Here is a 12,362-nt window from a genome sequence, read left to right on the forward strand (position 1 = left end):
GTGAGTTTCCGCTCTACCATCCAATCAGTATCAGTCCAATCAGTTGCTGATGGACTATGTCTGACCTGCAGGCAATTTCCGAAGCCTAAATATCTGTTAAATGAACTGAGACTGAACTTCTGCTGAACTTCTGCCTGCAGCAGCTCCCAGATAAGAGTCTCTGGCAATGTGTAGAATATAAATACAAGTTGACCAAAACACCAGGGGTCTTTCTACACAATAGCATTGAAATAAAATGCTTTGCTGTGAAATTGAAATAAATTGGTCCCTGTGAGGATAATCCGCCCTCAGCCAATAATGCAAATACGAACTACTACGATCATTATTTTTTCTACTTTAAAGGAAATCCTCAAATTGAATGTCATCTTTTCCTTTATTACTTCATTCACGAGTAATATGATTTGTGCATGTGTGAGCTGGAGGAAGAAGCATCATTAGACTGAGTTAATGAAACATGTGTGCAGCCACAGGGATAGAGGGCAGAGACAGCACTCTAAGTTGCAGCACTCACTGCCAACACTGTTCGATTTTCTTAAATGTAGTAATAAAAAATAAAACCTGACCAGCATACCAATATATCACTCATACTTGCACAGCCATCAGGGGCAATTTTGGGTTCAGTATCTTACCCAAGGACACTTGGGGATCGAACCGTTGACCTTGTGGTTGGTGGACGACCCGCTCTATCGTGATCCACAGCCGCCTGTTTATCAGAACAAGAAATCATGGATCCAAATTCTACGGCAGCTAAACTCAATATTTTTTTATTAGGTGAATATATTTCCTGTAAGTAAAATGGATGCAGTGATGAACACAGAGCGTCGTCATCTGACTCTACAGTTCCGCTCCGTGACTTCCGACTCACTCTAACACACAAAGTAATGGAACGACTGGTAAACACAGTGAAGCATTTATCAGGTTAAGTGCCAGATATTTCCCTCGGGAGCTGGTGGTGAGCAAATCAAAAGGTAAAAGAGAATGAAATTGGACTTTCGTCTGCCTGGTGGACGGACACACGACTCGAGACGAGTGAAAATGTTGCTCAGTGTCTGCACAACGTGTGAGTGGCTGAAAATAATAATTGCAGGTTTAACGTCCACATTATAAAAACAGAACATTTTCGTGGAGGTCATTTTGTCACAAACTAGTTGGTAAACAGGGTGTTACATAAATATAAAAATACATAACAGCTGTTGACACGATCCAGAACTGATGTGAATCCCTACATGATCATCTGAGCTCCTGATTATCTGTCTAGTGAACAAGCTGATTGAACTTCACAATATCATCATTAGTTCAGCACAGAGTACTGTACATTTTGTGCGTAGCTTCTGGTGTAAATAAGGCTGTAAATGGAGTCGGATCTTCTCTGCACAGTGCTTCTCCTTTCCTAACTCCTTACGTCTTCTCCTTCACATCTTTCTTTGACCTTGTGACGTATTCCATCGGGGTCAAGGATTAGTGGAAAGTAGAATGTTTTTGGCTTATCGAATGCAGGCCTGTGTTTGTGTCAACATGGCTGCTGGGAAAAAAGGTCTGTTACAAATCACCTTTAATGTCAAATATGTCAACAGTGTTGTTTCCTGAGTCGCCACTGAGACCAACACAGTAGATCACATCTGTCCAGTTCTCATATCTTTGCATGTGTGTGAGAGAGGTCTTTTTTAAATACTACTGCTGGTTGAGGCCAATATACACTTCTGGCTTGCTGCTATGTTGTAGAAATAGACCTACTGGAAAAATGTAAACACAGAGATTTTATACACCAGATATCTGGATCTCTATGGTCGATTCTTGGTACGCCAGGGAGGTTATTTATTTTCTTATCTTCCTTCGTTGGTTTGTTAATTAGGAGGATTCGGTGAAAAAAATCTACTCAAAGGATTTCTATGAAATTGTGACCGGAGGAAGAACCCACTGAACTCAGATTCAGATCAGGAGGCAGATCCAGAATTTTATTCACTTTCTTTAACATTGTGAGATTCTTTTATTCAACATTTTCATTGATTTCTGAGAGAATAATTAATGGATCCTGAGGTAAAACTCATGTTTAGGGGACTGGTATTTATGTGTGTGTTTAATCGGGCTTAGATCCAAATAAAAATCTGGATCTAGTGAATTTAAATGTGGTTTAATTAAGGGATTGTTGGGCCTTGGCAGAGGTAAGCACTCTCCTGACTGCCCTTTTAGGTCTTATTTACTCTGTTTCATTTCTTTGTTTTTATCTTTTTATCCTTATTATTTGTCATTGTAGTTTGTTGGCAAGTCCACCACTATGGCCCTGACTAAATCTTCTAAATCTTAATCAATCTATCTTCATGGTGATTTTTCATCTAGAGCCACGATTAAATCAAATTTCAATCATTTGTTGTTTACGACCAAATATATGGGAAACTTTTGATATTCCCATCAGCCTCAGTTGTGCCAATGCTAATTAAAATGAATGTTCACATGCTAAACCATAGATAAATAAAGATGGATGACACATCTCCACATCCTCCCACTGTACAAAATAAAGCCAAAATAGTCCTGATATTGAAGCAGCCAGCCACCAGGGGGCATTCAAGATGTTCTTCTCTTGTTTTCTTCCATTTCATAAAATTCATTTTAAATCCTTTTTATTTTTTTTATTCAACGCCACATGTTTTTATATATCGTGCATATCATATAAAGCATTTTGAATTCCCTTTTTGTTGAGATGTTCTAGACAAGTAAATGTGCCCCGCTCCGCCTCACCACGACAGGACTGCCACCACTGCAAAACAACTTTTTTCATTTAATTGTTTCACATTAAAAACACACACTGAATGCTGCATCACACAATGAGAAAATGCTGTTCTGCGATAACAATTGAAGCCAAAGTAGAGAGAAGAAACAGCCAGTGTTGCGGCCGCCGAGAGAACGGAGACGCGCTTGTCTCACACCTCTGCAGCTTGGCTGAGGATCCTGTTTGTCTGAAGCCACAACATGAGATAATACACAGAGACAGCAGGTTGAGCCACAGATGGGAAATCATGATCCAAACAGTCTCACAAAGCACTTGAATTCATCCCTACCTGTAATTACATTACCAAGATGACAGAGACCATGCGAGGATGATCATGGACTAGAAACAGAAAACTCAGATAACACTTAATCGTCCAAAATGGTCTCACACAAGCTTTTGGTGTAAAGCCGTACAGTATATATATGTAACTGTTGTTTCTGAGGACAGTGAAGGTTCAGCTAAACCTGCATTGAAAAAGATGTCCGGTGCTCTTAGCAGAGTGTGTCCTTCAATTTTAGCATGACATTCAACTCTACCCCATAATGCTACGGCCCGTTACACAACATTCCCCCCCCACTGAGAGTCGCAGATTGAGTAACAGTATGAAAACATGTGACAGATGAGTCGTCACTTCCAGACCAGGAGATGATGTTTTACCAACGTTCTTTTAAATTGGAATTCAGGTATGTCTGCGTGGTACCCGCTTTCATGAGAGAGAAAAAACACAGATATTTACACCGCTACACAGTAGACCCCGTATCTTAATATAAAATAAACAAAACAAGGTTTCCTGGCTGAACCCTCCTCATAGTGCTTTATTTAATATCTTTTTTTTTTTTATTGTGAAGCCTAGGGAGGTTTTTTTTTTGGCTGAGGAATTTTTTTTGCCATCCTTGATAAAAATTATAGTAGCTGACTGAAACAGCACCCTGACATTCTCTTAATGAAATAATGGGTTTAATACAACCTGCATCAATGTATTTACTACAGAGTGTCTGTCTGGCCAGCAAATAAATTCAGATTCTACTTCACTGCACTGTCCAAACCTGGCATTAACGTCCGTCTCAGGAGCGGGTGATCTGATCACAAGTGGACAGCTCTAAGTTATAGGTGTGAACCCACTTTAGATTAATTGAGGACACGTTTTGAGAACCAATCACTCAGACCACATTCGGAAGTGGTCTGGGACACGTTTGACCACATTCTTTTTGCAGCGTCAACACAATCGTGTCCTGGGCCACATTGAAGGACCACCTACTTAACTGACTAGGTTTCCTATACATTGATTTATTAGTGGCCATTTACATTGACCCCCAACGTAGTGATTTTTAGTATTTGAATTTGTAACACATACACCACATTCTCTCATACACACGCAGAAACACACACACACACACATGCACACATACACATTGACATCAGACCTGTCTGTCATAGTCAGGCTGGCTAAACACATACAGCAATGATATACGTGTTTATTTGCATATAGAGTGGGGTTCCACTGGGATCCGTTCACAAGTGGTCACTAGAGACGCATGCTAATGCCTGGCGTGGACAGGGTCTGTCAGCTGGCTGCTGTGGTGAGGGGCAGCCGCCAGAAGTCATTTATTCACATAAATTGACAGTGAAAGCATGACATCCCTTTAAAGGTGTCTGTAGAGCAGCTTCGCACCCAATGAGTCATGTAGCAAACATGCCTTTAGTAAACTGATTTAACTGAAACAGACAGGTGAAAAAAAAAAAGCTAAATTCAGGCTGCAAAATCTTCATGGTTCAATCTACAGTAAACAAATCAAAATGATACAGTGTTTTATTCCTCAGTTACACTCTGACCTCACAAATCCCTTCTAACCCAAAATAGCGAAGTAAGAAACGTGTTCTTTAGAATCGATTTTCAGAGACGGGTCTGTCGCATCTGAACTATGATTTTAAACAACCATTGTGTTCAATCTGTACATTCGAAGGATGGTGTCTGACCAGGGCCCGTTTCGCGGGCCTGTCCTGCAGACAGAGGGACAAATGGCACACATGTACAGTAAAGCAACACTGCAGTCCAGCGTATGCATCAGCAAAGAGAGCAAGATAGATCGACGCATGCATTTTGGACGGTTCAAATCCAACTTTGTACAGTTCATTTGGCAGTGAGCAACATATGAATGTGTTACATAGATATGCTGCACAGGGATGAGCCCTCTTTTTAGGCAGGTCCCCCACCAAGTCTGTGATTTTCTGTGTGCGTGTATGTTGAGACTAAGACCCCACTGCAGGTCTGGCATAGTGGAGGCCACCCTCCCACTACAGCCCAGTACAGGGTGACAGAGAGGGCTGATAAGTCCAGCCGACAGCTCTTTAATCCCCATTAGTGCCGCAGACAGGTTGGTGTGACAGAGCACAGCGCCGTCCCCAGACCAACCCCTGTTCTTGTCTTTGTCTCTTCCCCTCCCCTGTTAGGTCCCTGCATAGTGCCCTAAGCGAGGATGCAGCGCCACCCAGTGGGGGCAGCCTCTGGATGTGTGTGGCTCTGGGGGGGAGGGGGAGGGCCTCAGCAGGCAATCTCCTCCAGGGTGCCCAGCGTCGTCTGCAGCGGGACTGTCACAGTGTGGCTGATGGACTCTGTGTGGTTTGCCACCGCGTCACAGGAACTCTGAGGAAGAAGATTTAAAGAGTGTCAGTGCTAAGTATTCTCAGAAGTGGGGACGGCTGTGTTAGCCACTAACTTGCTACACAGCACTAAACAATACGGATGAAGAGAACAGAAGAAAGAGAAAAGAAAAACAAGAAGCCGTCTGCACACAGAAAAATGAAAAGCTGTCATGTTTTTATTGTGCAACTTTCATCGGAGATAAACTGACAATTAATGACAAAGTGAAGGATTGCTTGTAGGTCACTCAATGCATGATCGGCAGCTTCGGGGCTTCTCTTCCAACATTCCAGCTTTACCAGAGCTCAATATAACCAGTCTTGGATAAAAGTTTACTCAATTTCTTCGAGAGATTAATTTACACCATCGCATTTTGTAAACCATGAATCTAATGGAGTCGTATATTCAGGCAAAGCAAAGCAGGTTGTATAAAAGTCACACAGCTAATAAGGGATTAGCAGCTTCCTGCATTTTAGATGCTGTGACTCATCTGAACGTAAACTGATCCGTATTTAAATGGAAATGTGATAGTTTAGCGAATAAATAATAATACGCTGAATAATCAGTGACTAACCTTTGTACTGAATTTAAATGAAGCCTTGTATTAGTGCAGACGGAGCTAAGTAGCTGTGCCTCTATTAGCTAACGGCTTCATTTATGATTCATCATCAGTGGCTCATTCATCTGATGCTGCAGCGTGGACTGAATATAAAGATGGACGATATGACCGCTCCTCAAAAGTGAAGCCAAAGCATCTTGATGGCCCCCTGGTGGTTGGCTGCAGTATAGGTCATAAACCCTGCCTCCTCCATGTTAGTGGATGCGAAACTTCATGGACCAAACTTGAAAGTCAAGTATTTGTCAATGTTATTATTTTTCAAAGATGGTTTCTGTCATTTTAGATAGTTCTTGTCACGCTGATGTAAGTCCAAGAGTACATTTTTCTAGAAAGTTTGGATTTAATTCAATATTTGATGCTTTAAAAACAGTGTGAAACGTCATGATGGACAGCTGAGATTGACTCGCGATTGGTTGGCTGGACCTCGATACCACAGCTCCACCATGATCAGAGTGAATCTACACGCTCCACTTACTCAGAGCACTCTACGGGGAAGACTGACAAGTGAAGGGCTGAAAAGACGCTCTTACCACATCCTCCGCATGACTCTCCTCCTCCTCATCTCGGCTCAGTAGCTCCAGTAGTCTGTCCTTTACCACCTGTAGAACATGGAATAAACGTCAGACCACACTTCATTCAGTCTGCTAAAGAAGACTCGCCTGGCAATTAATGGTTGTACGGGAACATTGAGCTTCAAAGCAAGTAATTAGGTGGCAAATTTGGCAACAAACTAGCACAATTATTTCAGCATGAAAGCTGTTGAAAGTAGCTTTAGAGCTGCTTATATAAGTGACATGAGGGTTTCTTATCCCCATTACTCCAATACCCCAATTAAAAAGAAAAAAATACTCTCATGAAAATTGCTTTTCTCTGAAAACCCTGCGGGAGGCATGGACTGTTATGTGTGTGTCCTGTGCAGTTGAAAGCAGCTTGACAAACTCTAAAGAGCAAAAGTGGTGGAAAAGTACCATTACCCGGTCCTTCATCTGAGTCAGCTCTGAGGAAAATCCAACACTATCTGCTTTTTGCATCAGTGATATTGTTTCTGTTGTCAGATCTCATGGTCAATGCTCTAAATCTAAATTTGACTGCACTGTAAAAAACGCAAAAAGCAAATGAGAGAGACTGTGGAGGAGAGATGTGTGGAAGAAACTGCTTCAGATGCAATTAGACACCGACCTCATAAGCATAGTCGAACAGCTCTAGGATGGTGAGGATGCTGGCTCCAATGAACAGACCCATCTGACCTCCAATGTCACCTATGGAGGGCCACACCCATTGTCACATGACGAGAGAAGTAGGAAGAGGAAAAAAAAAAGGTAATTGATCGACTATTACAGCATAGTTATGGAAATTTGTCTCTCCCTGGAAATTCAAAAAAGTCCTTTAGAATGCAGCACACACACACACACACACACACACACACACACACACACACACACACACACACACACACACACACACACACACACACACACACACACACACAAATTAACTTGCAATTAACAGGGTCGTCTACCTATGAGCGACGACTTAAGTAGCAGCACACACAGAATTGTTCTATTGAAGTAAACGAATTCACGCCTCCGGAGTTGACTGACAGCCAAGACAACAGTCTTACCAAGCGGTTTTAACTGCTGGCACAGGCGACTGTGCTAAAGGGTTAGGACATGGACGCCCATCTTTGATTAAAGGATGTTAAGTTAAGTTTAAATATATATAAAAATCTCATGTCGTAGAGATGTCCCCAGCAGCAGTTTCTCTTTAATTTTCACATTATCTTTGAAATCTTCCATGGGTCAGGGCAAGACTCTTTCCCAGCAGTCAGAGCATTAAATTAAACAACCACATGGCTGTGTCTAACATCCACTTAATCCAGGGTTGGAAAATGAATGCAACACTGAGTGAAACCTACCCAGCAAGCCTGCAACCTCATAGGCTTTCTTCTGCTCGATGGTCTCGTAGTTCAGAGCCTCAAAGAACACGTCCAGCACCAAGATGTTGTCTCTGCAAAAGGCAATCACATTAATGAACCCAACATAAAGGCAATCACTGGAGAAGCAGCATCATCAATCAGCAGCAGGCCCATCCATTTCCTACACAACGGAAGAGCGGGAAAGGCCCACCATTGAGCGGGAGGCGGACACGCTCGTTATTAAGGTGAGAGGTGGTGCAGCCGGGTGCAGCAGACGGAGGCAGGTACTGATGTATTAACTCTGCTGTGGAGATTCACGTGATTTTCATGATTTTATATTTTCAATAGACATCGCTGTCGGCTCTTATCACCACAAACTCTCTTGACACAATAATCGGAGGCCAGCCGGATAAAGTCTGCAGCAACTGGGGGGCGTTTAACTCTGACATTGGCGTTCACACGTTCACCTCCTCCAACACTGTGAGGCTCAGTGGTGAGTGCTGTGCAGGGAGCAGGCTCTGAGCTGGATTCTGAAGCAGAATACCCCCCTAGCATGTATTTCCCTTTTAATGCCTGTCAGGTAAAGTGGAATTAAATTGGAATTAGCTGAAAATAATGATGATTGATGTAAATGTGTTTGCCTGCCTTGGTGCATTGATGGTGGATGAATATAGTCTACGTCTGATTCATGAAACAAATGTCCGGCCACAGATTGGATTTTATCCACCTCCAGACAGTTTTCATTGCCGTCTTTTAACAAGGATAGCAGGAACTGATTATTCTGGTATTTTACCTGTATCAGTTGTCTTTTATTATTTTCATGGCCAGAAACTTATGATAAAACCTAAAGAGAGTCTTTGCATATCAGTTTACACTAATGTACACTAAATGTACGTAAAATGGTCATTTTTAAGATTTATGTAATATTATGGCAAAAGTACTTTTAATTTATCATTCAATCAATGTAAACAGATAATCTGTATATTTGTAGTCTCTTGCACAGCCTGCAGGAGGAACAAGCGTAACAACGAGGAGACGAGGAAGGTCAGCTACTCACGTGATGTACTTCTCCGTCTTGTTAAACTTCTTCTGCAGGTAGCGGGCCGAGGTCTTGCTGGGGATTTTGACCATGGACAGCTCTTTGTTGTAGCGGGTCATGTTGCACGGCGTCCTGCATAAGCAGTTACTGCTCTCCACGGCCGACAGTTTAGCTACACGCAGGAGTGGGTGATGGAGAGGGGACGAGTGTAAAATCAGGGGGAGAATGGAGCGGGACGTGGGTGGATGGGGGTGACCAGGGAGAGATGCTCTTTTAGATACAAAGTGAGACTCCCACTTACATAGTACCAGATATACTGAGACAACCAGTTTAAAGGCAGTAAATAAACCAGATGGGTTATTTATTGCCCACACAGTTCCCTCATAAAGTCTCTAATAAGAAATACAGTTAGAGTTGTGATTCCTAAGGCTCTTGCTACTGATTTGAGAGTGAATATTTGCTGAAAACTTGTTTGAATGAGGGCTTCACTGCTGCAACAAGGTTGGCAAACAAAAGTCTGGCTTTCTATTTGGATCATTTTTATTTGGATCATCTCTGGGCAGACTGAGCGGATGCAATACAAATTACAATAAAAAGGCCAAAAGCAGAGTCGTTTCAGAAACAATCCATATATCAAAAGTACAGAAGAGTAACATAGGAAACGGATCCAATTAGGTAGAGTCCGCAGGTATAAAATAAATGATACCATCACACAGGATTTAAACCAGGAAACTTCTTACTGTGAGATAACAGTGCTAATCACTGCACCACCGTGCCGACCATCATAAGGCGGGTTTATATTTTCCTGTACTTAGTTCCAGTTCAGGTGTTTTCAGTTATTAGTATTCTTGTTTCATGTTTCCCCTGTTCTGTTTGTGTTTATTTGTAGTCCTGTTGTGTGTGTTCTTTCTTCACTTCCTGTCTGTGATTGTCTGCACCGTCCTCATGTTTACACGTGTAAATTGCCCTGCCTTCCTGTGTGTCTGTATTTAAGCCTCGGTTCTTCCTGTCCTTGTCGGATCGCTGTCTCTGGTCATGTGTTCTGTATACCGTCTAATCTCTGTCCGGATCTCGCACTTCTGTATCCGTGTCTCCTGAGCCTCTGCCCTCTGCACCCCCGTAAGCTTCCTGTATTTTCTCCTTGTGCTCCCAGTTTGGTTGGTTAAAGACGTTTGATTAATATACCTGTTAAGTTTCTCGTTCCCTGCCCCCACCGACAGACGATCCACCAAAGATGGACCCAGCGAGATTAGTTTTTCCGAACAGTTTATTATTTGATTGTCTGGACGCTGGGTTCACTGGCACCAGCACCAGCAGAGACCCTGAGAGTCTCTGTTGTGGAGGTATGGCTGAGAGACCCTGGGAGCCATTCGTCCACTGGAGGTAGGACAGACCAGTTCTCAACCTCAGTCCATCTCAAACCGTGTGGGGCCGCCTGGCTCGGGAGGACCCCGAGCCTCCAGGCTTCTGCGGGTGGCAGAGGGAGCAGCCCCCGCCTCTCGGCCTGTTCAGGCACACCTCAGCCCATCCACAAACCCATCGTGGGAAGCCGCCTCGCTTGGAGACCCACTTAGGAGAAAGTCTCTGCTGGGGGTGGCAGACGTCAGCCAAAGAACCCCTCACCCCAGTCTGGCTGAGCAGCCTGCTGTGGGGCAGCCTCCTGTCCTGGCTGAGCCCAGCCTTCCCTGCTGGGCCTCCCTGGCGGGCGCGTTCCTCTGTCGCGCCGTCGCACCCCTGTTCGTCGATCGCTCAGTCCGTCGTCCGCCCTGTTCCGCGCGGATCTGCAGCGCCTCTTCAGTCTGTCCGGGGGTCGACTGACGCCACTCTGTTCGGGTCGCAGCGCCTTCAGTTCTGTCCCGGTGGTCGACTGACGCCCCTGTTCCCGTCGGGATCTGAGCTCCCAGTCGTCGGAGCCGGCGACGCCACCCTGTTCCGCGCGGGATCTCCAGCCTCCAGTCCTGTCCGCGAGAATCCCGGCGACGCCACTCCTGTTCAGTGATCTGCAGCCTTCAGTCTGTCCGTCGTGACGCCACTTGTTCCGCGCCGGGATCTCGCAGCGTCTCTTCAGTCCTGTCCCGCGAGATCACTGACGTCACCCTGTTCCGACGTGACCCGCCGTCTCTCAGTGTCCGGGTCCCGACGCCACTCTGTCGATCTGCACTTCAGTCCTGGGGTCGCGACGCCACTCCTGTTCCGGCGGATCTGGCGTCTTTCCAGTTCTGTCCGGAGAATCCGACTGACGCCCCCTGTTCCGGCCGGATCACTCAGTCCGTCCCGCGAGAGCTGCGCCCCTGTTCCGCCGATCTGCAGCTTCAGTCTGTCGTCCGCTGACGCCCCCTGTTCGCGCGATCCGCAGCGTCTCCAGTCCGTCCCGCGAGCCGACGCCACTCCTGTTCCCGTCGATCGCGCGCCTTCCAGTTCTGTTCTCCCGCTGACGCCTGTTCGACGCCGGTCTGCAGTCTCATTCCTGTTCTGGCGGAGTCCGCAGACGCCTCGTTCGGTCCACCACGCCAGTCCAGTTCTGTTCTGCGACGTCCGCAGACGCCACTCCTGTTCAGCGGGTCCCGCAGCTGCGACTCTGGTTCTGCCCCAGCCAGGGCTGAGTCCGCCTTCATGTTGGACAGCTGCAGGCGTCATCTGCTGACTCCTGTCCCTGACCTCCGGTCCTCGACTCTGTTCCTGGAGTCCCTCGAGCTGTTCCCTGCCCGGTGCGTCCGCAGCTCTGTACTCTGTTCTGATCGGCCACGTGCCGTCTGAGCCCTGCTTGTTCTGGCGCCAAGGTGCCCCCCCTGAGCTGTACTCGTCCTGATCGCCACGGTGCGTCCGAACCTTCCTGTCCTGGCGGCACGTGCGCGACCTGACTTGTTCCTGATCGCCAAGGTGCCGTCCTCTGAGCCTCTGGCGCCAGGTGTCTCTGAGCCTGCTGTTCTGATCGCCAGGTGCCGCCTCCTGAGCCTGTCTGTTCTGATCGCCAGTGCCGCCCTGAACCCCTGTACTTGTTCTGATCGCACTGCCGCCCTGAACCTTCTCTGTCCTGAGCAGCCACGGCCGCAATCTTGTTCTGGTCCCTGATTGCCACCCGTTTCCCTGACGCTCCGCGCCGCCCAGCCCTGCTCTGTCAGAATCCTCTCGGATCCCCTCCCCCCGCCTAGTGCGAGTTTGGGCCCTAGAATTCGGCCCTTGAGGGGTACTGTCAGGTTTAATATTTTCCTGTACTTAGGTTCCACCATTCAAGTGTTTTCAGTTATTTAGTATCTCTCCTGTTTCATGTTTCCCGTGTTCTGTTTCGGTTTTATTTGTAGTCTCTGTGCTTGTGTGTTCTTCTTACTTCCTGTCTGTGATTGTCTGCAGTCTCATGTGTTACACCTGTGTAAATTGCCC

At 45.8% G+C, this 12,362-nt stretch overlaps 1 protein-coding gene across 2 annotated transcripts in view; it reads right to left on the reverse strand.

Moving 5' to 3' along the window:
* Positions 1-2,763: 2,763 nt before the first annotated feature.
* asic2 (acid-sensing (proton-gated) ion channel 2) overlaps positions 2,764-12,362 on the reverse strand; it is a 370,810-nt gene continuing 361,211 nt past the window's right edge. For both annotated transcript variants that reach the window (XM_035181251.2, XM_035181250.2), the window contains 5 exons: positions 9,000-9,153; positions 7,943-8,034; positions 7,207-7,286; positions 6,558-6,626; positions 2,764-5,411 (listed from right to left, as the gene is read on the reverse strand). In XM_035181251.2, the coding sequence (XP_035037142.1) occupies positions 5,310-5,411; positions 6,558-6,626; positions 7,207-7,286; positions 7,943-8,034; positions 9,000-9,153 (497 nt within the window). In that variant the 3' untranslated portion in view covers positions 2,764-5,309. The remainder of the gene's footprint in view (positions 5,412-6,557; positions 6,627-7,206; positions 7,287-7,942; positions 8,035-8,999; positions 9,154-12,362) is intronic.

This window comes from Hippoglossus stenolepis, chromosome 16 (genome assembly GCF_022539355.2).
Source record: "Hippoglossus stenolepis isolate QCI-W04-F060 chromosome 16, HSTE1.2, whole genome shotgun sequence".
Classification (NCBI taxonomy): domain Eukaryota; kingdom Metazoa; phylum Chordata; class Actinopteri; order Pleuronectiformes; family Pleuronectidae; genus Hippoglossus; species Hippoglossus stenolepis.